The sequence below is a fragment of the Siniperca chuatsi genome, linkage group LG6 (assembly GCF_020085105.1).
Source record: "Siniperca chuatsi isolate FFG_IHB_CAS linkage group LG6, ASM2008510v1, whole genome shotgun sequence".
Lineage (NCBI taxonomy): Eukaryota > Metazoa > Chordata > Actinopteri > Centrarchiformes > Sinipercidae > Siniperca > Siniperca chuatsi.
The window spans coordinates 21,266,530-21,294,476 of NC_058047.1; the positions used below are offsets into that span (position 1 = coordinate 21,266,530).

General features: G+C 40.4%; 2 protein-coding genes and 1 long non-coding RNA gene across 7 annotated transcripts; 2 read left to right on the top strand and 1 right to left on the bottom strand.

Annotated features, from left to right (window-relative positions):
• Positions 1–20: 20 nt before the first annotated feature.
• Positions 21–6,777, top strand: si:ch211-212d10.2 (uncharacterized protein LOC557710 homolog). Of its 2 annotated transcripts, none has more exons than XM_044199605.1 (3): positions 21–630; positions 981–1,096; positions 5,664–6,777. In XM_044199605.1, exons 1-3 carry the CDS (start codon positions 441–443, stop codon positions 5,886–5,888), a joined length of 531 nt encoding a protein of 176 aa, XP_044055540.1. In that variant the 5' UTR covers positions 21–440; the 3' UTR covers positions 5,889–6,777. The 2 variants fall into 2 exon arrangements, with proteins under 2 accessions (XP_044055540.1, XP_044055541.1); XM_044199606.1 differs by lacking the exon at positions 5,664–6,777 and adding an exon at positions 1,864–5,494 and having other exon boundaries at positions 36–630.
• Positions 3,851–27,940, bottom strand: cilp2 (cartilage intermediate layer protein 2). Of its 4 annotated transcripts, XM_044199602.1 has the most exons (10): positions 23,858–24,592; positions 16,537–16,614; positions 15,263–15,532; positions 14,814–14,996; positions 13,824–13,979; positions 13,413–13,730; positions 12,759–12,867; positions 11,953–12,110; positions 7,730–10,155; positions 3,851–7,649 (listed from the first exon to the last, which is right to left on the bottom strand). In XM_044199602.1, exons 1-9 carry the CDS (start codon positions 23,919–23,921, stop codon positions 7,742–7,744), a joined length of 3,750 nt encoding a protein of 1,249 aa, XP_044055537.1. In that variant the 5' UTR covers positions 23,922–24,592; the 3' UTR covers positions 3,851–7,649; positions 7,730–7,741. The 4 variants fall into 4 exon arrangements, with proteins under 4 accessions (XP_044055537.1, XP_044055538.1, XP_044055536.1 ...); XM_044199603.1 differs by lacking the exon at positions 23,858–24,592 and adding an exon at positions 27,824–27,940 and having other exon boundaries at positions 13,413–13,979; XM_044199601.1 differs by having other exon boundaries at positions 13,413–13,979; positions 23,858–24,593.
• Positions 13,967–25,023, top strand: LOC122877706. Its single transcript, XR_006378308.1, has 2 exons — positions 13,967–14,006; positions 24,746–25,023. It is a non-coding gene; the product is annotated as an uncharacterized LOC122877706 (long non-coding RNA).
• Positions 27,941–27,947: the final 7 nt, after the last annotated feature.

Consider the following 27,947-nt stretch of genomic DNA (forward strand, 5'->3'; position numbering starts at 1 on the left):
CCCACATTACGCTCTTTGATATGTTTCAGCATGTAAGCACCATTGTTTGCAAGCTTGCCTTGGCTGCTGCTTGAGCTTCGGGATTATTATTAGAGCAGCTGTGTATTTGAAAAAAGTGATAAACCAGTAGCATAATTGAATCTGTGGCTTTGTGAGGAATATCTGTGCAGCTCATTTATTATCTGTGACAAACATTCATTCACATGTAGCTCAAATGGCGAGCAGCCGTGCTTGAGCACACTGAGTGCCTCGGTGTGACGGTGTCCCGGCTGGCTGGCAGGCTGCAGCTCAGTCCGCACGGCAGACCGTCGCACCAGTCGGCCTGGTGGTTAAATATGGAATATTTTCACAGTGCGAACTGCCAAATCCTTTTGCACCGGCGGAAAATAAGAGCTCTGTAGTAGCGCAAATTAGAAAACCAGTTCATTTCGCCGTTTTTTATGGCTTCTGGCTCCGGAGATGAAGAGGGAAACACGGACGGCGTTTCATGGAGACTCATAGGCCCGGCCTCGGTGCTTTCCAAGAAGCGCTGCCGTCTAATGCACTCCTCCCTCGGCTACGACTCGGATGTCTGCCTCTTCTACGTGAAGGGGGAGTTTTTTGCCATGAATGCTCGCTGTTCACATTCCGGTAAAGCCTCAATATCCAAATTCATACTCGTGTAGATTAACCCTTTAGCTATCTCTAAACCCAGAATGACGCACAATGCATCCCATTTTAAAATGTAAAATAATCATTCGCCGTAATATGGAGAATGTACTGTATATAGGCTATGCGGGTCAGACTTTAGATGTAGTTACAACAAAATATGAGGATCTGGTTTATTTATCTCCCATGCTTCAAAAAACAAAACAAAACCCGACCGATTTATCAGTTTCACACCATGTTATGCAAGCCTCACAATCACATTTTCCTAGAAGACAAAGGTCATTTGTTTTTAGAGGGAGAATATGTGATTAACAATTTCCTGTGACTCCCAGGCGGTCCTCTGTGTGAGGGGGACATCGAGGAGGCTGATGGTGTCCTGCAGGTCTTCTGCCCCTGGCACGACTATAACTTTGACCTCAGAACTGGGAAGTCAGGAACCTCCTTACAGGTCAGTGTTGAAATATGTCCTTCTTGTTTCCTAAAACTATAATTTTTTTCACCAAAACAGCTAAATGTCTTGTTGTGCTCAGTATACAAATTGTTCACATACATTGTAATATACAGTAGTGAAAAACATTAACAAGGCCTACAAATTACTCCTCAAAAGATGACCAGTATATCATCATTAAATATGTATCGCACCTCCAAATACATCATAGGAAAACTTGATTGTATCCCTAGGAGGCAGGAGCTTCAGTGCACCTGGGAGTTGACGTGAACATTTGCAGTGATATGTAATCATCCTCTTCTATTAGATGTAGGAAGTTCCACTGATTGACATGGCATGAGAAATAAAAGCTCATCAGTCAGGGTTCAAACTTTTTGTTCTGTCAAACAGCTTCTCTTCCCCTGTTCTGTTGTTTGGAATGCACGCGCCAATGAACAGTCCAAACAAGAGCTTCACTTTCTATAAACATCTCGTCCTCTTTTCCATTAATCATTTTTATAAACTGTTTCTCTTGTACATTACTGTGATGTCAACTATCAAGCAACAGAAGAAACATTAACAACAAATATTCTGATGTCATTGAAGTTTTCACAGGAGGCTTTGCTACATTTTTAACTTGTGAAAAGTGACATTAAATTCACTGTAAGCTTACTTGTACTTGGCACATTAAGGTGTTGTGTGACGTGTTGCTGCTTCCACAGTAGCTCATGATGGTGTGTTTCTTCCAGCTTTCATGTCTTTGTATCTTTTATTTTGATTTTTGACAGCAACAAGTGTATGAAGTCAAGCTGGAAGATGGAAATGTGTATGTGAAACACGCCAGTCGTCTCTCCTTACAGCCTTTTCCTGCAGATCAGAAGAGTTGAACAACTTCAGTGCGACTGCTTCCACCCTCAGCCCTTCGTGAGACTGCTGTAGCGAGCCCACCAGGGCTATTTTTAAGACTGGTTCCACAAACCCAAGCCATCTGAAACATTCCTAAGTCTTATCTGTCATTTTCACAGACTGTTTCTCCCTTGATTGCTGTGAACTCAGGACGATATCATGAGGATTGTCTGAGGAGGATGTGACATCATTAAATAGTTTCAGAGTTTTTATTGCTGGCATTCCAGGTAGAGACTCATCACAGACAGTGAACATGGAGAGCTGTAAGCTCACTGCTGACCTCGATAACACACCAGACAGCAGCGAATATGCAACATAAAAACACAAAACTTTACTTTTTTTCAATTCATGTTATAGAATTAACCAGCATATTTTATAATTGGCTATAAAAAAAAGATTTGCCTATTGATAATATTCTAGATTTTAAGGATTTTTGAAGAAGATAATAGTGTTATTTCTAATGGAAATATTACAGAGTGAAATAAGTTTTTTCTTTACATTTTAATAGTCAAATTTGCACTAGCTATTACATCGTTTGTTGAAACCCACTAACCACCAAAGTGTATCTGAAAATGTTTAAAAACTTTTCATCTCAATTCTCAAACTCTCTACCTATTGTCAGTCTTGTTGCACTTGTATGCACTAGCAAACAGAATATTTTCCCCAGTGTTATCTCGAATTTAAATACAACATGATAATTTGCAAAAGTCAAACCATAATTGCAATGAGGGGGTGAATTCACATGCAGCCGGAAATGAAGCCTTTGTGTTTTGGAGTCATGTTAGAGGTACTATGAGTCATTACAATGTGTGCCAAATGCAGTGCTAATCCTGAGGCCTCAAACTGTTAATTTCACAGACAAGCAGTCACACTTGTTGAGTTGTGGCCTTTGGATAAATTTAGACACTTATTCCAGTGATGTCAAGCAACAGAAACTCCCTTTCACAATTTGTATTTCTGGCCTTTTTTTTTATTAACCCAAATAGAGTTCCAGCAAGTAGAACACACATGAAGGGCACTGCAATTACGATTGGTGGTAGTCCCGGCATTAAGACATCTCCATCAGCATTTCTCTCCATTCCTGGCCTGTGCACAGAGAGGTTTGTCTATTACTGACGCAATGGGACTAAAAAGAAACGGTTAGTAAGGCGCCAGAGGAAGGTTCACGACCTGAAATGCATCATTGACTCACGAAAAATGTGGGGTTTTTTTGTGTGTGCACACTGAGTGTGTTTTCTTTATTCCTGGTGGTGGTAAGAGCAGTCACTCACTATATTTTCTGTCAGCTTCATTTTCTGGTAGACACACAGAGCCCAGTCATGAAGGTGTCAGTGACAGTGTGGCTCAACACTCTCATTTTCCTCCCTGCTGTGCAACTTTATTACAATAATAATTCCACTGGCTAAAATGTCTGTTGTGTGCACCAGAGGTCTTGCTTTGTACATTATAACTCATCACCTGGAGGGTAATGGGCATGCACAATGGAGATGCAGCTATTTTGTGTCGGTGGAAAAGTCAAAGTAAACATTGTTCAGGATTCTGCATAGGTCAGGAGTGTTTTTTTTTTTTTACTTTTTGACATTACATCCAGCATTCATGTCAGCCTTTTGCTATATGTTACATTTATTTCTTATGCTTAGTTAATTGTAATGCATTTTGTTTCTTTATTATGTATCTGGCCTATATGTTGAAAATATGCATACACTAACTTTAGGCACATTTAATTTCAACTACTTGTCAGTTGTACGCTGCCAATGTTTTGTTTTTTGTAAGCTGTATTTATTGTTGTGACTTACGCAAAGCTGAAAAGTTTATCTATATATGATTTTTCAGTGTCCTTAATACATAATGCACAAGAATATGAATGAAAAAGTTTACACAAAATCATTTATTTACAGTTTCATGTTCTTAGTTATAGTAGATTTCATACAATACAGAATTTACACGTAAAACTTAATTCAGAGAGAAACGAGATTGGCATCACCATGCAATAGTTAAGCGTAGTATTATTAGGAGTTAATTTATGTCATTTCTGTTACCGGAGCTCACAGTGGCAAATCTCTTCGTATACTCCAGAAAGTGGTGGAAAGGTTCAAGGATGACCTCCTGAATAAATTATCCTTAAGACCAGCTGGACTGTATAGAAGAGAAAATGGATGAAGTTACTGTTAAATTATTGGTGGTTTCTGGTGGACTGAGAGTCTTGTGCTTTTCTGCACAAAGTTAAATAGTGCCAGTTAGGATTACACGCACCCACTGAAATTATGTGACAAAGAGGCAAAATCATATTAAGTATTTCCAAAGTTAATAACTTCACAGATTCCTTTTTAAATTTTTAATTGTAAAAAAAAAACATCAAAAGTTTAGCCAGTAAGTCTAAGGCGAAGAAAAGACCCTTGAAAATACTAATTGACAAGCAATCAAGACTTCAATAAGGCTACAACTGTAACAATAGTATAAAGTATTCATTGAAGGATTAGTTTGACATTTTCGGAAATGCGCTTGTTTGTTTTCTTGTCAAGAGTTAGATGAGAAAATCGATACCATTCTCGTGTCTGTACGGTTTATATGAAGCTACAGCTAGCAGCCAGTTAGCTTAGTTTAGTATAAAGATAACTAAAAACAGCTAGCCTGGCTCTGTCCAAAGGTAACAAAATTCGCAAATACCAGCACCTTTAAAGCACACTAATGAACATGTTATATCTTGTTTGTTTTATCTGTGCTAACACGGAAGTGTAAAAAACGACAAATTGTGACAGATTATTTCTTTGCTTTGCACAGTGACTTCCTGGAGTCCTGACGTTACTGTGAACTTGCCATGTTACCAGTGGAGTTTCCAGGAGATCCAGGCTAGCTATTTCCCCTGTTTCCAGTCTTTATGCTAAGCTAAGATAACAGGCTACTGGCTGTAGTCTAATATTTAACGGACAGAAATGTTGAACTATTCCTTTAAATATGTAAAACAAAAATACATAAATCTCCATTAAGCCATATTTGTGATATTAACATTGAACCCCTGTAAAATGAAAAGGTTGCTACAACTACTGCCATTCCCACTGAGATTCACTGAGATAAACATTTTCTTTACTATGTGTTTTATCTGTTGGATTCAGGCTTAAACTCCCTTTATTTGATTCTGAAGTCTTTGGAAACATTTTATTAATTAAATAAATATTGCAGAGGTTCTTTAATCTCCTTTGAAGTTCCCAAGAAGACAAAATAACTGTTTGGAGAACCCAGCTTACTTTCCCATGCAAAGCCTTATATAATGGTTTACTCAGCCTATTATTGTTACCTTGTACTTCAAACTCCCCTGATAACTTCTTATGAATAAGCCAATTCTCCTGTCAAAGCATTCTCCTCCAAAACCTGCATTCTTCCATGTGCAACCACTTTTGAAGCCTGATATTCTGTAAGTGATGGACTGTGAGGCCAAAGACCACTAATATTTTCCCTTGCTTTTTTCCATTTACCAAACAGTACCCCAAAATGATTAAATCCATCACTAGATAATCTCGCTCCTCTTTCTCTTGATGTCTTTGGTCTAACATTTCCTCCAGTTGCTCTACAGCTGTTGGGCCTCCTCAGCTGACCTCACACACCATTGCATTTTTAAGTCGCATTTTATATTTTAAGACTTATCTCTTCCCACACCTGGATTCAATCATCATCTTTCTTACAGGGTGGATGCTACATGTGCTGCAGGGAGATGTTTGTTTTCATCTGGAGATCTTTTCAGTCGCAGACGGCCCACAGGCCTGTGATTAGAGAGATCAGTGATAATGGCGAAGGTACCACATGTTGTCACCCTATATTACTCTGTACTGAGTGTTTTTCTGGATTGTGCTGCTCATGGTGCATAATGGAAAGAGATTGTTGTTCGACGTGGGGCCAAGTACAAATGTAAGGTTACAATATGAGGTTTTCACTTATACATACAACTTCACATTGGCATCACATTTGCACACATTAAACAAACCTGTTGCACATTAGGAATAAAAATGTAATCAGGCTTAAATGGATCAAGAGTTAACTGTACAGTGACAATTTGATGGTAAATATGTTTGACCATAGCCCAGTATATTGTTGATTACTTAACTTCATCCTTTGTATCCTGGAAATTAACTTGTTTGGCTGTTGTGAAAGTCAGGGTCAAACTGTTTTAATAGTTCTCAAGGGAATATGTAAATTATTTTCTAATTAACAGAAGGCTTATATTGCTTGTCAGCCTCTCCTGGTTTCTCCATGCCCCCCTTTATTTGGCAGGATTTATGAGAACTTGGCCAGTAAATTCATTTGTGTGTCATTTTTTAATTATTTCCCCCATGTGTAAGAATTATGCAGTGGGTTTTGTTAATGAAGAGAAGGCTCCGCTGAGAGTTTTAACTCCCACTCACAAGATTTCTCTCTGAAGTTGAAAAGATTACTGTGGTGTACAAATTATAAAATCAACTGAGTCATGCAGCAAAGTATGAAAAGGTTAATAGGTTCTATGCAGTTCAGAGAGTTGAAGAATGATTACATGACATAGCAGTTAAATTACTTGCTTAAAATCACTCAAATCGAGTCCTGTGCAAGATCTCATACAAACACCTTAACCACACTACCTGCCACACGCACTGAAGGAGTTGTTGCTTCATTCACCAGCAGCACTCTTTATGTACTGTAATAGTTTGTTACACGCTGATCTTTAAGAATTCTTAAGTTAAATTATATAGTTATTGCACTTCAAGATACAAAGGCAGCTGACAAACACATTACCCAACAATAAAAACAAAGTCAATTTAGACCCTGAATGAGTCTCTGTAATGGTTTCTGAGAATGTGAAGTATTTGGAAATATATAATTTTGAGTAACATTTTGTTTGGTGATGCTAATTTGGAATGGAGGAAAAAAGGAAATTATGTCATACCTCACAATCAACCATTCTCATTTTAGACTGCCTGCCACTAGTGAGATCCATGCTTGTCTTGGCGGAGGCCTTGGTCTTGCACATTCTAAGTAGGTATGGAAGGGCATTTGGCTGAATCACAGTTGGCAATGTGGCATGCTAATGAAAGACATTAAAAAGCATGACTGAAAACATCCTCTGTTCCCTGGGTGGCATGCCCAACATGTCTCTTTATAGTGTGCCTCCCCTTGGTGGAGAGAGTTTCCCAGTTTGTAGAAAAAGGGCTCAGTGTCTATTGCAGACAACAAGGGCCTCAAGTTGGTTTCTTTCTGATCACGAAAAGAAGTTCAGTGGAGAGCAACGGCCAATTATGAAGTGTTTGGGGCCTGACATGGTATTTATAGTTTTTGAAGGTTTGGTTTCAACTCAAGCATTGAGAGACATCAGCAAAAAACAACCACATTGGGGAAAGTGGAATGCCACAAATAATAAAAGTTACATTCTCACACGTCAATTTAGTCTATTCACACATAAAATTCACGGTGTTACATATAGACAAATAATGCATGTCTTTTAGGAGGGAAGGAAGAAATTTATATACCAAACCCTTCAAGTAAGTATAAGTCTAATGAATATCTTCAATCACATTCTGAATTTGCTGAATTGCTGTCTGCCTCTGTTTTGTGGTTTCCATAGTCAGGAGGGAGTTCATACTCAACAGACGGGCCACTTTTACTTCCTCGTCTTAATGCCATCATATCAGTCTTGACCGAAGACCTAGAAATGAAAAGCAAAGAACATTTAAATAATTCTGATATTACTTTCAAGACACCTTAAATTATTGTTTGTTAACCTACCTCTTGGCACATCTATTGGCGTTGCTCTGTGCGCATGGACACTCTCCTCCGGGTTGTAGAGCTGACTCTGCGACTCTGGGTCCTGCCCCGCTGCTCTGAAGGATAGGCCACCATCTGGGTGGATAATCTCTGTACCTGCAGACCCTCCGACTCCCTCATGTCCCTCGCCATCTGAGACAGAGCCTGACCTGGGTTGGTCTGCAGACGTTGGAAAAGGCTCTCCCTGTTAATTTTTCTCTCTGGACAACTGAAGGTCAGTGCCACTCCAGAGTCTGACTTCATTTCCCTGGAGAATCCATCTGAGGTGCCATCAAAGCAGCGCCCTATAGCAATCTCCTTGGCCACCCTGGGATTCTGGTCTGTGACTGTGTAGATGCCATAGTTGTGTCCCAAAGGATCAACAGGGGCTAGCATGGTGAATGCATGGGACTCGTTGTTTTGAGCGACTGGTGGATGTTTGATGAGATACTCTTGTAGAAGGCTGTTGGTGCCAATTCTGCGACAGTTCCCCTGTGGAAGGACTGATATGAGGGATCTATCCACCTCAGCTTGATCAAACAACATGCCGCTGCATTTGAATTCTACACAGGCTGCTGAGGTGTTGGCCTCTCGCATGTCCCGGGTGCTGCGAATGTCTCTTATGCCATAAAATTTGCCTTTTGTTTCTCGGTGTGTTCCTCCCAGATTCCTTGACCTGACCATCACTTCCTTCTGTCCATGGATCTTGACTTTAATGAAGCATGCTCTGAACTCCTGGGGATTAGGCCACCAGGAGAGGTAGTCTCCCGTCCAGGTCGTCAAATCATTCTCCTCAAAGGGAACAACATTGTATTCATACTTGTCCTTTTCCACTCTGAAGAATCTGAAATGATTTGCATCAACAGGGGCATTTTCACAACCTATTAAATTCTGATACGGATATATTGGCCCATTGGTCTCATCAAGATTATTTTGGTTAGGCTTTGCCAAGTTGATTCTGAAGGCTGTTTTCTTCAGAGCTGGATCCTCGTGGTCTGAGCGCTGGTAGTCTATTTTATCCAGATATGGCTGAGACACTCCAATAATGTTTGGATTCATCTTGGGGGAGGAGGGAGCTGCCTCAAGTTCTTCCCCACCCATCATTGCTGTGACATAAGCCGTGTAAGCATCGGGCCTTTGGGTATCACAGAAGGCTGGTAAACAGGCTCCGTTGGGTCCAGTTATGACGCTGTCAAAGCGCCCCCATGCCCTAGGGTTAGAGGAATAACCAGGTTTGGGTTCCAAGTTTATCAAGCTGATCACAACACCCTCTAGCTGTTCACTAGGTAGGAACTTGTCACTCATGTAGGCACGGACTTTGACGTAACAGCGTCTGTTTTCAGGCACGTCTAAATTGAAGAGCCTACGTTCTCTGATCTCCATGTTGCCTATAAGAAATGTGCGGTCTTCTCGTTTGCTCCGCCCATGACCACCAGTAGTTGTGGTGTAGGAGAAGTCACTCTCCTCTTCCCAGACTCCTGTATCTGGGTTTAAAGACCACAGTTTCATTTTGGGAATGTGCTCTTGCATTTTGACGTGCTGTGTGTCAAGAAGGACTTGAACCGCTCCGGCTCCCAGTATCTCCTTGTTGCTCTCATCTCTAAAGTCCACAGAGAACATGCCATAGGTCCTCAAAGGGAGCATGTCACCCTCATCGTCCACAAAGTTGAGATCACCAGGGGCCGCAGCCGCCGTGGTGATATTTCTTGGGTCAATGAATGTGACGCTGGCTTTCACAGTTCCCTCATAGATTTCTCCATTATCCTTGTGGAAGGAGTTGGGAGGAATAACCAACTGACCAATGGGGTCTTCCCCTTTAATTTCCCCTAGGTTAATAGAATTAGTCTCTCCTGCATTGATATCAATTGGTGTCTGCTTTCTCATCACCTTCACATCATGGTAGATGGACCCACCTTTCTTATCAAAGATGAACACCTTTGGAGTGTCAAGAAACTTCTGAGTGGGGTCAACAAAATTTACCACTAATCTCTGTGTATCAGGAGTAATTTGTAATGTGAAACTTCCTTGGTATCCAGTGGTGCCCACCCTCTCTTTACCAATGTAGATGTGCCCAAAACGAAGAGGCTCGTCATTGTCAGCTGTGACCACTCTACCACGAACCAGCACAGTCGGTTGCACACACCTCTGACAGCTGCACTGTGTCACAGCCCGGATAGGGAGGCTGTAGGTTCCACAGTCAATGATTCGACTTTCCATATCTTGGACACCACAGCAGAACCCACCTCCATCTCTGCAGCGCATATCAAAGTCTAGGGAGCCAGCACATTTGTTGTGAGTGCAGCGGCCAGCGTTGTAGTACTTGGAGTCAGTCCCGGGTTGAACACAGTCCATCGGCAGTCTGATGAGGTGTGTCTCAGGGGTGGAATTGCATGCTGGTGTTCCTTTTGCTGTGAATTAGACAATAAATTACATTAAGCTAGAATAAAAAGATAAATTAGTCACCTGATATACATGACACGTGAAAGCCTTTTTCTAAGTGCAAAAAAATATATATATTGTACAAATGACTGCTGTGAAGTGTTATTTTGACACTGCTTTGGTTTTAAAAATGAACACACACCTGTAATGTTGAAGACGTGACTGTTAAAGTTGTACCTTCTCTAAGATACCCTACCTGCTCTTGAAAGCTGTCAAATCTATTAGATTTTTTAATATAATGTATTTATGCACACAGACAATATCTACATGGCCTGAAAGTACCTGTGAGTGGCCAAGTTGGATGATAAAATGTGCACAAAAGGGTAATTAGACATTAACTTGAAGAAAACATTTATTTACCAACCAACCAGATAGGAGCTGGAAAGAAAGAATTATTGTTCACTCAGAAATTGGCAGAATAGTTAATGTGCATATCATGGTTGAGCTTATAGTCAGGTGTCCTTGTTAAGATCCCCATCTCCCAAGTAAGTCAATAATTGCAGACACATGGAGCAGTGTGATGTGTATGAAATATCATTACTGTAGTGCTGATGGCTTTACCAACAGGGCTTTTAGTTTCCTTTAATAATAAATTATGTAACTTTAAGTCACACGTATGACCTGTGGTTAACACATTTAATGGGAAATCAAATTAAACTTCTGCATAATGTAAATGTGAGAAGAAACTGCGCTGAGTTGAAGGAGTAAGGTAATTTTTTCATCCTGCTCTGGGCTGTAGGTGTTGTCCTGCATACATACAGTGTCTCCTGCCATAATTACTTTTGGAGTGCAGGGATTTGTCAGTGGCCTGGGATAGATTGCTTTAGCACTCCTCCATAAAAACCCTGTTCGCTAATCTGTGTCTTAGCTAAAAAGCACCTGAAGGATATAAGCAATGTGTAGTTCTCCCACGCAGATGTGGAAACGCATACTTGTCTAACTCTGAGAGAGAAAAGAAACAGAATTTATTGACATTCTTGGATTTCACCTCAACACTGGGTGTTCTGGAGCAATTGGGTTTGAGGTTTTGCTGTGTCCAGAGCCATCTCACACAAAAAAGAATCGCAGTTTAGAAAGCCGTAGCTTCAACCAATGTAAACATAATAAAAACTTGCTGCTAGATTGTGTGAGCCCTGATATTTTTATTTTCCTATTTTCTTTTCATGTAATATTTTTTTACAATGACAGACTGCGGTTTTGTTTGAATCCTCTTAATGCATGGACATGGCTCATGGATGACTTGGTTGGAGCTTAGCGCTGACATTCCTCAGTCAGTGTGTATTCAATCTCTGAGGCAGCTGCTCTTTATACAGTAAAATGAATTGCGGTTTTTTGCTTTTTGTCAGTGGTTTTACTTACTTAAACCTGTTAGAACTTTTACTTAATACGTCATTGTCAAATGCACTGGGATAGCAGCCATCCTGGGCTATAATCCCTGTGCACCTCTTGCTATCATCATAGTAAATTATTTTCTTTCCAGGCTGATGATGATAAATTACAGTTTATATTACATCACTGTGTCATTGACTAGAAGGGAGTTTTTTGTGAAGTGTCTTTTTGACTGTGAGAACAACTTTTTGAACGTTTAACTGTTTACCATTAGTATGTGTCATCAAAGCTGCCGTCACACCAGCAGATTAATGTGGTAAATACTGTCGTACAGATGGATCTTTAACTATATGACTGGGTTTATGCAAAAGTGGAAACATCTTACATGGATGTTGAGATACAATTGCTTTCAGTAAGAGATCCGAGACTTTACATACCAATCACAGTTAGGAAGGCTGGAGAGGACTTGATGCTGCCTGCAGAGCTGCTGGTTTTGCAGTAGTACTGGCCTGACTGCTCCGGCTTCAGGTCCCGCAGTACAAGGTCCTCTTCATACTTGTACACCTTCCTGTCCAGCAGAGTCCCATTGTGGTACCTTGAAAAATGGTTACAGAGATAAAAAAATATATAATTTTTTCCTACAATGAAAATTTTAAATGTTGGTAGATAAACAACAATGTATTAAAATGTATAATGCGTGTAAGTTTAAATAGTAGTATATTTCTAAATATGTGATTTTTTCTAAAAATGAGTTTTGATATTTAAAGCTGCACTAATTAATGATTTACTGTATGTTTACAATGGACCAAATGACTATGCGTATTGTGAAAGGGGTTGTAGTGATGAACCCAAAGCAAAAAGCTCTACGTAGTGATTTAGTGTCTTATTGTTTCCAGCCTGCAACTTTACTGTTTTGGTTTAGTCTCACCACTCTTATCAGTGTTGTTTTGTACGCTACCAGCCCAGCACCAAACAGCAGAGGGGAGTAAGCTACTAACTGGTGAACATAGTGAAGTATTTTTCTCAGGTTGGAGACCAAAACAGAATTACGAGTAACTGATTAATGCTGCTTTAATAATTTAAAAAAATTGCTTCCATAAGTATCTTGATATAAGTGAAATTCGATTTTTAGGGAACTCCAAAATATTATTTTCACAATATGTAAAAGTAACCACTCTGATGCTAGCTGTTTCTGTGTGTTGTAATGTGATTAATAATGCACCAGCCCTAGTAGTCGTCTCACCAGTAGTATTTGTCAGGTGCTGGTGATCCCGTTGCCTTACAGCAAAACAGGACCCGTCCTCCTTCATAACGCACTTTGTCCTCCGGGTGCTTCACAATGTATGGCTTTTCTGTGGAAAGCAGAAAGGATCAAACCCTCAAAGACCTCACTCTGACTGTTGTGGATGGTGCTCAGAGTTTTGAGACCTCATAAAACTCAGTCAATCATTACACTTTATTCTCACATTGGTCTCTGTGCTTATGAAAAATGCAACAAGTCTGGAAAAATTATTGTTGAGGGAATCACTCTTTCTATTTTTATTTGGTTTCCATGCAACCAAGTAAGTGCTACAGACAATGTGAAGTCTTACAATAGGCCAGACTGTTTATGTTGTAGTTTTATCAATTTTCTGCTTTCTATAATCTGAGAATATAACTAGAGGATTTACTGGCTCTGTGGAATGATAATAATGAGAATCAGGAAACTCTTACATATGAAACTAGCTCTTCTAAGAAATGACCAATACCTTCAATTAATACTAAATTATACCATGAATGTGCTGTGTGTTTAGTTGGATTGAAAGCAACAGAGACTTGAACCACACAGTTTTTATCTTTTTTTAATACAAAAATATTATTTTTTATAATCTTAATAATCTTTTGTATTAGCACTCACCGGCTGATTTAAGGATAGCCCGTACCCAGGACAACCCTGTGGTGTTACTGGAGGTGAAGACAGCGATCGGGGCAAACTTCTCCTTCCTGATGGAGATCAAGGTCGAGCTGGAGGAGCAGACTCCTGTGAGCCTGAACTGACCTTTGGCATCTGTACGAGCACGGATCACCTTAGGCTGGCTGGCCAGCGCCACCCAAGCTCCTGCCACCGGGACACCAGTCACAGTGTGGACTTCTCCATGCAGCACGTGGCCATCACACACACACCGGCTGCAGTCCTCACTGGGATGGCCCTCGGTGCACACGCGCTGACATTTGGCTGTTGCGAGAAAGACACAGAGACGTGAGCACAAACTGATAAAGACATCAATACAAAGAAAAATAATACTTTTACAGCGTCGACTCAGCATACCTGGGCATGGACTCTTCCCACACTTCTGTATTTCAACAGGCCGTCCATTACACTGAACTGTCACGGAGGTCCTCACACAGGTCCTCCTCCTAATCCTGCGACCTCCACCACAGGTCACTGAACACGTCCCCCACCGACCCCATGGACTCCACTTGGCTGATCAAACAGAGAGAAAGGAATGATGTAAGTTTGGAAGTTAATAACTAATGTATAGAAGTATTTTCTGTTAAATTTGTAAACAATATTTGCATTAATTCTGTGATTCAAACTTTATACAGAGTGGTCTAATGAGATTTGTTAACTCTCTAGTTACACAGTACAATAAATGACTTATTAAATGGTGCAATTATACATATTGTTGGCATAAAATGTATAAGAAACCTGATTGAATAGCTGCAATTGAAAGATCTCTGATTACAAGTAGCTCAACCAAGAACACTTGAATTAATGGTTACAAAGTTCTGTTTAGCAGAAGTTCTGCACTGGAGGGTGCTGCTGCCTGAAACCACACAGCAGAAATGGCATGTAGGCATTTTCAATGTCAGAATCAATACCAAAACAAAAGTTTTTGAACAATCTCATCTGTAACAATGGTATACAGTAAAATTTGATTCCAGTTAAAATTGAATCTTTGCATTTCACACTAGTAAGGATACAACATACTGTGTTGTGCACCAGGGTTATCACTTTTGTTTCTGTGGCATGTTTCTGTTGGTTTGGTGGTCTTTTAATAGACTTTAAACAAGGAAGTAACATACTGTATAGGTGTGAAAAATTTGTTTGTACATGTACTGAACATCTTTATTGCTCCAGCAGCGAAGATGCTTGCTCATACGGGACCTTGAACCTTTGTCCTTTGTTTGAAGGACGGTCACTTTACCCACCATTGCACACAACTGGTTGTTATTTTGCATGCAATCCCATCATATTGTATAACTTGTGTGTGGTGCTGGCACAAGGTTAGGTGATGGTAAATCTTGTGATTCTCACCTGTACATGGAGGGGTGGAGCACTCCCTCCTTTCTGAATGGTGCCCCTGACATGCTGGCACCAACAGGAGTGGCATGGGCTGGGTGTTCACACATTTCCTCTGGCGGACCTGGATGCCTACGTCGTCACAAACCGTGGTTGAACAGGGACCCCACTCACTCCAGTCAGTCCAGTAGCTCTGCACTAAACACACATTGAAGAGCAGAGTGTGACATCCTGTGTAAAGCTGGCATTATGTGTTGATGTTGGCAAGCAGAATCAGGAAATAGCAAACACATTATTTAACATGGCAGACAGTCAACAGCTAAGAGCATTTAAAATGGGCAATTCCTCCCTGTAGTCAGTGCTCACATGCATGCATATGAAAGTGTGTATTCATGCATGTGTTTGGCTGAATGTTCATAGCTGTGACAGCTCATACAGCACTGAGCTGCCATCATCACAGCTACCTGGGGGACACTGAAAGCGGACATGGTAATTAGAGCAGACGCGGCCTTGGGGCTGTTCCTTATTGATGCACCAGAAGCCCTTCTCCAGACTGGAGTGGACCACTTCGCCGGTGTCTGCCGCTGCCACCCAGTCTGTAGTGCGAGCCTCCATGGCCATTGGCCGCGCACAAACTCTCTCCCTGTAATAGAAACGGATTGCCTCCAGGCGCTCGTAGTCTCCATTCCCTCCAGGATGGTCGATGTTGAACCAAGACGTCCACTCTGTCACACCTGGAGGCACATGGAGGGGAGACATGGATGAAAACCAAAAGAATAGAGGGTTAGACTGGGGGGGAAAAAAAGTCAGAAAGAAAGAAAACAATTCAGCTGGAGCTGTTCTTACATGGAGGGGCGATATGGGTCAGAACCAAGAAAAAGCAAGAGGGAGGAAATCAGCAGGGAGGGGTTACAAACTTTAAGAGGTCTGCTACCACCATTTGAAACTGACTTCATACACCCCAGGGAGCTTTACATTGTCCAGGTTCTTTCCAAGCCCCCAGCCTTGACTGATTCCTCAGGAGAAATATGACGGATTAAAAACAAAAGAATGCATTAGCAACAAACTGATGATATCTTTCGTTCACAAAGTAATGCATTGTTCTAATAAATAAAGTTCTTTAGCTGACTGCAGGGTACTATCTGGCCTTGTGATACAGTACAATCTCAAAGTTATTATGGTAAAAGAAAAAAAACGACATCTCAGCCATGTGTCTCTGGTAAAGAAAGGTCTTTGGTCTGTTATCAGTAACTGCATCAACAATAATTGAGATAGTGTGATCATCTGACAGTGTAGGTCTGCAGTTATAAGGAGCATGTTTTTTCTATGATCTCTAAGCGTATCTTTGCACGTTTATTCACGATGGACATTGCAGGTACTGATACCTCACACTGAATCTAAAAATGTGTGTATCAGTTTCAGAGTTATGGCTCTGACAAGTACGATTCTTGATGTAAATTGTGGCAATCGGGCATTTTTAAAGTAACTTAACTGCTTCAATGAGATGTGAGTCACAGCTGCTGCCGACCATGTTGGTAATTGGGACAAATCAGCGGGTCAAACTACAATAACTAACTTCCTTTTGTTTTTAGAACACCAACATACACCTGTCCCTTTCATCTCGCACAGTGTATCTTTGCCTCACGTCTCTCCCGCAGCACCTCCCCTTCAACTCTCACAGTTTGAAAACCCCTGCCATAAAATCAGCTGTAAATATCACTACAGATGCATTTAGTACCTGTTGTCTGTGCATCAGTGAACATGTTGAGGGCCACTCTCCTGCTTCCGTCTGACAGACTCCTGGTCCTCACGGATCCTACAAACAGGAAGAAAAATATCTGGATATGAAGCAACAAGGCCATAGACAATTCAGTGCTACAGCCTATACACTTAAATGTATGGGGTTTTTTTTTATTTCTTTAGAGGGAAGGTTTTGCCAGGATAATTGTTCTAAGTTCCTTAAATGTATTTTTTCATCTGTGAAACAGGTGGAGAAAAAAAGTTTTGCCAGGTGAAAAAACATGTTTTTGTCAGGATCAGTCAGGAAGTGTTTGCTGTTGTAATACTCATTTCGGCCACAAGAGGCTGAAGGGCACCACTTCAGATTAGCGCAGATTCAAATACATTTCTAGCCAAAAGAAAGACATCACAGTAATGTTATATAACTTGCTGGCACACAATATAAGTCCCTTGTGTTTAGAGTGCATGGAGAAATTAAAACTCACCTGAAAGAACACATGAATGCTTTTATGAATTAATCTTATTTATGAATTAATCTTATTTAGAAAACTTAGAAAAATTATCCTGGCAAAATCTTTTTTTCACCTGTTCTTAACTCATAAACACAGGAGAGAAAACAATTAAGATCAGACTTGATCACCAGAATATTTTTTTTCTCACACGCCTCTTAGGGCTTCCTTATGTACTTATTCAAAGTAGTCTGAGCATATTGCACGTCTTCCCTCTGCCCTTTACTTTTTATTCTCTCCATTTTTTCACTTCGCTCATTTTAGCCACAGGCCTTCTGTCCTAATTAAAGTGCTGAAACAATGACTAGGCTTCTGGGGCTACTAAAAAGGGAGAAAATCTGAAGAAATTGTAGACTTCCTTGTCCTTCCTTGTCCTTCTACTTCCCATCTCCTCCTCTTTTCAGTAGATGTTTCTCACCACTGCTCCTCCTGCTTCGGCGACACCCACCTCTTCATCCAAACTGTGAAGCATCCCCTCCATCCATCATCTCCCCCATGCTCTTTGTCATACGTCTTTTCATCCTTTAGCGTATTGCCCCCCCCCCAGTCCTCCCTCCTCCTCCTCTTGATCCATCAACAAGCAGCCGCTGCTGAGGATGCTAATCAAGCTCCAGCTGTGACAAATCAGTGTATGTGGAGTCGTCTGTTAACCAGTGGCCGAGCCAGAAAGCTTCCCTTTAACCTGCTCCATCACAGAGCGCGTAGACACACACGTACTTTTAAGCAGCATTTTTTTGCCGATTGCTTTTTTTATCTTAATGATATGATTATAATGTAAACACATACCATGCAGCATTCCTGTATTACTCATCATTCTTACATCATTATTTTTCATGCATGTGCTCACACACACACACACACACACAACAGCACAACAGTGAGGATACGATGAAAGGATGTGTTGCCTTATTAGAAAGAGAAAGATATACAACCTGGCACTCACTGTAAGTTTGGCTCTTTGATTTATTAAACATGCAACGTGACACGTTTTCCCTTGTGCTTTGAAGTGTAACAGCTCATTTTCGTACAGCACAAATTTTTTATGTTTTCAAAAACGTCAGTTGTTTGCTTGACATTTCATCTCCGACTTTCACTTGGGCTGTGCGGAAAATAAATAAATGTCATGGTCCGTGACAGAAACAAAAAGTAGCTTATGTGCATGTGTGTGTGTGTAATATGTGCAGACACCTAGCATTTTGGGAGAGACACTGCTGAGTTTACGAGCAGAGACTCCCAGCACAGAGGCCAGTATTGATCCCAGTCCCCACTGGTTTTACAGCTCACTTCAAGTCTTTATTGTCATGCCAGCACATTTCTTTTCAACCCTTAATGTTTTTGATAGATTTAGCAAAGAAGGATAGTAGCTCAACAGAACAAAGACCGACTGTCCAGAAATGTATTACATAAGTTTTAGGGTAACATACAGTCAGCTGACGTTCATGGTTGTTGGGTTTTTTATGCCTCTGGCTTTAAAAAGCATTGACAGGTTTCCATATCAGCTTTGTCTCTCTGATACACTGGAATCGCTGGATAAACAGAAGCAAATGCTTTCACACTGATCTGCAAGGCAGATGTGGCTGTGCTTGCAGGTTTAGTTTAGTAAATCAAATCAAATAGTTTTTCCACCTTTCTCCTTTTGTCTCCTGAATTCTTTGTCTGTCCTGATTACATTTTAAAAGCAATTAAAAGACCATTTAACTTTCAGTGGGCAGAATATATCTGTTAGTGTTTACAATCTGCATGCTCTAATGTTCACTGTGAAAACTTTTCTTAGGGAAAGCATATGGTGAGGGGACACAAACAGCCCTTTTGTTTCACTTAATTGACCCTGACTTCCAAACTTGTGGCTACTTAATTACCCTCCCCACTCTAAGGTGCATACATTTATTTCCAAGAAATTATAAAGCAGTTTTCCCGCTCTTGTTACATAACATTTCTTACTGGCTCACACCAAAACAAAGGGCATTCACCGCAAAACCATTTGGCTCCTGATTATCATTTCAAGATGTTTGATAATGAAAGTCCAATGGCAAACGATTCTTGGAGTTTTATGAGGTGACTAATGGTTTTAGAAAGTTAAAAGAGGAAACCCAGATTAGCTTCAGCAGAAGGCAAATGTTGGGGTGGTGACCTCAGTTATGGCAGGTATGAACTGGCCCGGTTCCCGTCGCAGACTCCAGAGCTTATTGTGCTTTTGAGTGGCATGTTAACGCTTTATGAATTTTAAAAGCCGGGAGATTTTATTGGGGTACTGCTTCATACGGCTGGTATGTGAGGGAATTTACCTCATCAAGAAGCAAGTAACACATGTTTTTCAAGCCAGAGAGAGCAAGGTTAGAACTTATGATATCCTCTTTACTGTACTTTTTAGCACTATAGTATATCTTGTTTGTCCTTGTTCGTGTGCTCTTTTCACAGCTAATTTAATAGAACCGACAAGTCCTCCAAATTAAAACGACAAAATACGTTGTTTGTTCATGCCCTCTGGAAAGACACATAGAAGCATATTCAACATTGTTTGTCTGTTTTGTGATGTTGGCCACAAAGGAGAAAGGTATGCACACTGTTACACTCTTTTCAAGGCAACATTTCGATCAGGTTTATGTTTTATGATGTGTCAATACTATAGTTAAGGTTTGGTTAGGTTTAGGCACAAAAATGACTTGTTCAGGTTGTTTGGGTTAAAATAAGTGCTTAACCATAGCGTTGTCACGTCATAAAATTTATTTATTTTTCAACAGTGATTGACGGTTTTGGAAGGAACAAAGAAATTATGTCCTGCCGATGAGATCAGAAAATGTTCTATGTGTCGCTGTAGAGGGCGTGGACAAACATCTTACTAATTTGGAGGCCTCGTTGTGAAGTGACTACTTTGTCATCGTCATGGTTCCAATAATAAACATGTGGTTATGGTTAAGGAACAACAGTGGTAAAAACACAGAAACGGAAAATGAACATTGATTTCCTGTGTTGAAGTCCGATGTTTTGTCAACCCATCCATCCAACCTACTCCCTCCGTAGACTTTGTCACTCTATAATAACATCACATAATTAACTTCTTTTCTCCCATCATAGTTCCTACAGCCACTAGAGGGCTTTGTCACTTGAACGTAAACAGATGTCGTTTTGGGGCACTTGCTGACACGACTGATGCTGTCGTTCTTCGTTGGAGCACAGTCTCACCTTTGTGGGTTCAGTTTTATGCTTTGCTCACACAAATCTCTTTATGATTTGGAGTTTTCACAGTTAATGTAGGCTAGTGGGATGCATATACGGATGTATCACTTTTCTCCTGCAGTTTCACCTTTGACATGAACCCTGCCTTGTGACAGTTATTATAAACCTCAGCCAGCCTCACCATGACCCTCATAAACCCTCGACAAGGTAACAAGATACATTATAGTGGCACCAATATATTAGAGGAGACCTGCATCTGTGGGCTGGTTAGCATCTGAGTTCCACATATAGCCACATGCCAAGCACCTGAATGCCAGACTATGTCACCAACATGTCTGAAACATAGCTATTGGATTACTTTTTATCCCACACTGCAGTCATTGTCATCTTTACCCTCTCCGAGTCTGTTGTGACAACTGCAATTCTTATTTTAGAGGACTATCTTTGGATTTAACGATTTACGTCACAGTGGTTTGTTCTGAAATACAGCCGGTGTACTTACAGCCAGGCTACACAGAGGCAAATCCTCTATTAATAATCACCAGTTGCTTTGAAAAGGACAGCCTCTCTCTGCTTCACTTTGTGAGTGGGAGTTTTCTGCCTTTGCCAGAACCTAATATAAAACTGCTGAAGAGAGGAAGAGGGGGAAAATGCAGGACTTTATGAAGTTGCACCCACAATGATTTCAGTCAGATTAGAGAGGTATGGTTGTGCCAGATGTATGTTGGCAGAGAGACGGGCCTTAAAAAGAAGGTCTGGATCCTGTTTATAATATTCTAGACCCTTACAAGAAGGAGAAGAACCACACACACACACACACACACACACACTTTATGTAACCTACTGGACAAAGTTAAGCTCACTCAGAGAACGAGGTTGTACAGTATTTGTCGATGAAGTCTAATCCTGTTTGAATTAGAGGTATTTCACGTATGAATTCAGTGATGTGAGTGTGTGTGTGTGTGGGCCTGTGTATGTGATGATCTGTTTGCCATGTCATATGGAAGCTGTTTATGTGTTTGGCGAGCTTCTTAGCTGAGGTGTGTGTGGTTGCAGAGGACTCTGCTTTTTCTCTCTGCATCTATCGCTCTCGTTACCCCGATGTTCCTTATTCTCAAAAATCCACGTCTGATTCCTAAAACATCTGTAGCTCATTAAAATCAGCAATTATGTCCCTGACATTAACTAATGATGCAAACCAACCACATGATTTTAGGATTTACAAAAGGCATAACAAAGGCTTTGTGTTCTCAGGTATTTTCTCCCTAATATTATTAAAAACAAACTTGGGCAGTGTTGAATTTCCACATTAAAAATATCTGAAAGTCCTTGCATGAACCTCTGCACCTGTGCACAGGTCCAGGAGCTGGAAATAGCTCAACTGAAAGCAGCTGATTAGACCTGCAATAAATAATATCTTGGCATATCCACATATGCATGTACACAGAAGGAAAAAAAGAAAGATGTGATATGGCATGGAGGTTGTTATTAATGGGAATTTGCACCTTTTCCTTTGATCCATTGTAATCCCTGTCTCAGTCATTAAAGTCAGCTGGCCAGACTGCTCTGTGTTTGGAGCAGACAGTGGTCAGCATCTGGAGAACTAGCCCCTGTGTCAGGCTCACAAACGGCCCTCCAGCTACTCACACACACCCTCTAGCTTTGCTTGACAATTATACAACAAAAGAAGAGAAGATTGGAAGTCCTCTGGTACAGTTAAACAGGACGGATTACAGTAACTTTTAAAAAGCAAGACTTAGAGGTGGTAATGCCATAGTGTTCCCCTCTGAGTTACAGTGGGCATTCAGCAACAGCTGCCGCCTTCAAATAGGAAAACAGTTCATAAATCTGTGAGCTCTAAGGTGTATGGAGAGAGTGACAGAGAACAAGGCGAGGAGAGAGCGTTTGATGGAGTAGGGCAGAGAGAAATAGGTGGAGAAAGGCGAAGGAGGGAGCGTGATGGAGTGAGGGAGAGACAGAAGGGAGAAAGGTGGGGAAAGTATTTGTGAAGAAATACCTGAGGGAAACACATGTGAGACAAAAGGCAAGCAGATGAAGACAAATGGAGACATGAAAACATACAGCAATTACTTTAGTGGTGGACTGAACGCAGCTAGGGGGGCTGAGACGACCATCAAAAAAAGAAAAAGGAAAGAGTGACATGCTGGCCAGTTTGACAGGGGAAACGAGGGCGGTAAAGTAATTTTACCTGTGCTCTTTATCCCTCCTTTTATTCCATTCTCTCATTTAGCTCAGTGCAAACCCAGCAGGTGGGAAAGTGGGTCACTTGGTTTGTGATTATTGCTTCTTGTTTCCAAGGTGAGTGGGTTTATACCTTTAGGGACTCCTGGCACTGCATTTGAGGGTGAAATGAGGACAAAATGCCCCACCTTACTGCAACATGTGGATGTACTGCTAAAGGAGCGTGGCACATAATGTAAAATTTTACAATCCATTTTAAGGTCGGCATTCACTCGCCGCTGTAACACAGTGTTCAGTTCAGTGAGTGTCAATCTGAATCACCATTTATACGTTTACCTTCTTCCCTCACCAAACTGTCTTCGATACTCATCAGTAAATGGCACAAAGCCTCTGCAAGACATTTACAACTCTGAGGCCTCCAAGTCCAACAAGATATGGAGACTATTAAGGTGTATTTACAGTCGTTTGCTTTTATGAACTGCCAGGTTCAGTTAATGGGGAGCAGCTGTAAGGCAGAAAGAAAGTGACAGCTTTGGAAAAAAGTGCTGCTACTGGTGTCATTCAGGAAGAGTGGCGAGCTTTCAAAGGATGATAAGAGTGAGACTTTTGGGAGAAGAACTTTCCTTATGGAGCTGACAGTTCACCATGGTAAAAACTGTGAATTCCATTGAGAAACTAGTGTTAAAAAAGTAAGTTTAAATTGGCTCTTTGTGAGATAATAAAAAGTCAATGGAGCACTATGGCTGGGTTGCATTTTTCTCAAAAGTAGGCCTTCTGCTCGCTGATAGTGGCAGCTACTGTACTGCAGTCATTATGAATACAAAGTGTGTGCCACTAGAACCTTTTGAGTCACCAGCAGCACTTTTACTGTCATCAACAGAGCTTTTTTTCTATGATTGAACTAGACCACAGGGACACAGTTTCCACTGTATATTCACTCCTCCTCTTAACCTCCTCTTCTATCATCACGTGTTGTTGATTACCCTGGTGGTGAAACATGCTGGTGACTTAACATTAGAGATTAAGAACTACTGAGGTGGTCTACAAAATAACACACACACACACACACACACACACACACACACCCTTATCATATGAGCTCACCACCAGACATTTCACCAGAGTTCTCCTGCCTTGACATCCTCTGGGAAATGCCGTTAAGTTAGAAAACTGCAGTTATGTCAGTTGTAGTGCACATGTGTGAGAAGCCATACACTGGTCCTTGCTCTAACTGTATGTGATTACTAACAATGACAGGGGAGATGAAAAATAGTTCAATTCAAGACAAAATTTATCTTAAAAATCGGCTGTCTTTTAGGTATCATTTTGCTGGAAACTCTACATTTACAGTAATTTCCTGTGAATGTGTTGTTCTGGCATCCATTTTGGAAAATAGCAATAATAACAGTTGGAGTTTCAGTCTTCACTTACCTTGGCCCAGAGCCAGTGAAGCCAGGAAAGACAGCATGAGTGCCACCTTATTTAATTCCAACATGGTACCAGAACTTCAGATACAGATGATTTTTGTTTTTTTTCTGATCCTCTACAGACATAAATTTAAGAAGAACGAAAAGAAATGTTGATTCTTCAGCTTGCAGATACAGCTGAGAGAAGCCGCTTCTGTTTCTCAGGTGTGAGTGATGCTGGTCGAGCAGAGCCTCGCTGCTGCTCTCTCTCATGTGAGTTGAGTTGCTGAGTTGGAGACAGGAGCTCAAGCGTTTTTAAAAAGAAGGGGCATTGGGAGTGCACACCAATCCAGCCCCTCTCTGCTCACCATTGGCCAGTGAAATGTAACATCTGGGTCCCCCATATCATCTTCCAAAAAAAGGTGAGGGGTATGGTGGGGGTAGAGAGAGAGACACTCAGAGAATGAGAGAGGGAGGGAGAGTGTGTGTGGGTGCTGTTACTGAAAATAAAAAAGGTGTTTTCCTGTTCGTCCAACCAAGAACCAAGTTCTGACTTTTTTGCAACAATATTTTCATATTTCTTTGATTTGTAATCCTCTTTTGCGGCAGTATGTTAGATTTTATCCACAGAGCAGGTGTGTGCGTGTACAGAAGTGCAGAATAACATACATTACATTTGGATGCTTGAGAAACCTATTTCATTTTATTTATTATTATATTTGATTTGCTGTGTGCTTTTTAACATTTAATAAATAGGAAACTGGTTTGAAAAATTGCTTATTTTTTTCCTCGTCATTCATGAAGGCTTTGTTTCTGTGTTGATTAAGAGAACCGTCTTCTGTAAAATGTCATCTCCTTCATTGGCCCCCCATCTGTCTCTCTCTGTCTCACTCTTTTTTATCTGTCTCCCCAGACACAGGACAGTGCCAGATGCTGCTCTGCCTCTGGTTCGACTTCTGGTTCAGTTTTGTAACTTTTTAACAGTCGCTGATTGCGGGACGATGCACTGCCAAAGAGTGGAAGTGGCGTCATATGGCATGCCATTCAGGAAAAACTGCTCAGAACGCAGACACGAGACATGATTATGAGGTGCAATATACTCTGGCTTGTTTGCAGGACGTGAATTGTTGCAATTTAGCAACGACGCTTGTAAAAAATATCCATGGAAATTAAAAACGTTACGTACATTCAGCTCTTTTACGAATCCCTCTTGCTTGAACATAAAAAAAGGTGTTAAACAACTCTTGAAAGAATTTCTTTTCAAAATAAATTCCCCTCTTGAAAAAGATGTTGTTCACGTATTTACATTAGTCACACACTGAATGCCTGTCTCCATCTTGATAAAGGTTGGTGGGACAAGGATGGAAATAAGTCCAGGATTTTATCGTTCAATCCCTGAAAAAGTTTTCACAATTCACTGGTGGAAAGTAACTAAGTACATTTGCTAAAGTACTGTACAAGTAAAATTTAGAGGTACTTGAGCATATCCAGTTTATGTAACTTTTTACTTCTACTACTACATTTCAGAAGGAAATATTGTAATTATTTTTGGTAACAGATGTAGTTACTGGTTACTTTTCAGATAAAGATTTTACATACTGTTAAAAAAATTTAAAGATGTAAAATACAACACATTGTTAAAAATTAAGCCTGTGGTTCCCAAACTTTTTGGCTTGTGACCCGTAACAAAAAAGCGTCCAGTTGAGGTTCCTTGACACAGTTCAGATGTGTATGAGTTGTTAGCATTTCCACCAAAAAGAAATTTCCACTCTAATCTTGTCAAATGGTTTCATTTAAATAACTGTTTCAGGCCCAAAGCGATAAAATGATCCATTATTTCAGTCCTGTCTCATGAATCATCTCATGACCCCGCAGATTTATCTTGTGACTAAACTACGTAACTAAAAAAAAGTATATGTAGTATATAAAGTAGTTCAAACTAGCTCCACCTCCAGCAGCTACAACAGTAAAATGCTGCTTACACATCGATGCATCAGTATTAACAATCTAATAATCTCATATGTAATAATATATCAGTCACAGTGGACATTTTACTGCTGAATAAGTATTTTTACTGTTGATACTTTAAGTACATTTTGCTGCTAAAACTGTACTTTTACTTTTGTAGGTTTTAGAATGCAGGATTTTTACTTGTAATGGAGTATTTTTAGATTGTGGTACTGGTACTTTAAGTAAAGAATATTCTTCCACCACTGTCACAATATAATAATACATTTATCCAGCTAAGTGACACTGTGCACTTATGAGGACTTTTAATCCCTTTCATAAAATCTTCTTTGGACAGACGTCTTTCTCCCTTCAGGGGATCAATATGTAAACCCACGGAACTCAAAATTTATTAGAAATATGATCATTTTAAACTCATGTTGAAACAGTTTTCAGAGAGGTATCAGCTGTGTTTCCATTTAATTGTCAAGCGAACTTTTGAAATGTTGCAAAAAAGAAAAAAAAATGAAAATGCGAATTAGGTGCGTTTCCATCAACTGGTTTGGAGCAAATAAACTAGGCAAACTACAGCATAGTTTCGTCAGAAGTTGGTGGTATAGGCTATGTTATGCATGGCTGTAATAAACAGAGTAGAAGAAGTAGAGGTCACAAACCAGAAACAAAACCAGTTGTTTACCAACTGCCAATAAACCTCAAAGAGAAGAAGAGAGGAGAGAGAGAGGGGAATAATTTGGTCTCCGCATCGGTCCACACATACCTGTTACTGCTACTACCAGCCATGTTTTCACGTGTTATGGGAATATCCGAGAAGACGCCAACAGCGGAAACCTTCTTCTTCTTCTCCTCCTCCTCTCGGAGCATAAACAACTGATCAGTCATGTGAGTTACATGTGAGTTACATGTTCGCTACGTCACAACTTCAGAAAGGGTGTTTCCATGTCCCATTAAGCGCATCAAGGCAAAAACCACCTCAAGCGAGGTGAAAGAAGCTATCAATCTTTCTAATGTGATACTTCAAAATGCGCATACAAATACATTGATGAAAACATGGTTATTGTGTGATCACCCATTCATGATGATTTTACTGTATTTTATTGTATTAATGTTTGTGTTTTGTGTTGTTTTGTATGTGTTTTCCTGTAGAGTTGCGTGTTCCTATTTAAAGGCCCATCTAGCAACAGGCAATTTATGAATGACTCATAACAAACTGTCCCAATAAAACATTAAATAAATTTAACAATTGTAAACACTATTTTAGTTTTATCCTATTCTAATATTAAATATTTGTATTATGTTCTGTGTGTGTAGCGTGAAGGGAGCTACAACTTTAATTTCATTGTGCAGCCTTGTGTTGTATAATGACAAATAAATGTGCCTTGATACCTTGATGACAATAGTTGCAAAAGTCAAATCTTAAGTATGGAAAGTAGATTACAGAACATTTCTCGACTATGAAACATGCAAAGATTGTTTGTTTTTAAAACCAATATTCATCACAATGAAAAAAATTTAAACCTTTTAGTTACACTGAGAGACTGTAAATTTGAGCTTTTGTGTGTTATACAATGTAAGCACTGGATTAATCTTTCTGCCTCACTGCTGCACTCTGTTACTGACTCCAATATATTTTTTGACCACATCTTTTCCCCATGTAAGACTATCTCTCACTGAATATTACAAGTGCCACTGTCAGTTATGATTGTTCAATTCTCTGGGCCACCGACGACTCCAAAGCTCATTACTCAACCGCTCTCATGAAAAGCACAAACGACAGAGTGGTGACAAGTCGTTGTTTTCTGACAGGGATTGGACAGGCATGAAAGACAGGACCGTTGAGCGCTCAGACATATTTCTACAACCCTCGTCAGTTCGCCTCTGACAGATTTAATACCACCGAGCAAAAAACTGATCGACATTCCTTTTCACTGACTTTCTACACCCACTCACACACGTGCACCCACACCGGACATTAGTGCATTAGTATTCAGAAGAAGCTCTTGTGTTTCATATAAATACACATTACCTCATCCATAAACAGCACAGCAGTCTCGCTTAGTCATTTTCATTGAAGCCTGCAGCCCTGAGCTCAATAATGAGAGACCTTCCTTTACAGCTGATTATGGCCCAGTCACACCTGTTTATGGCTT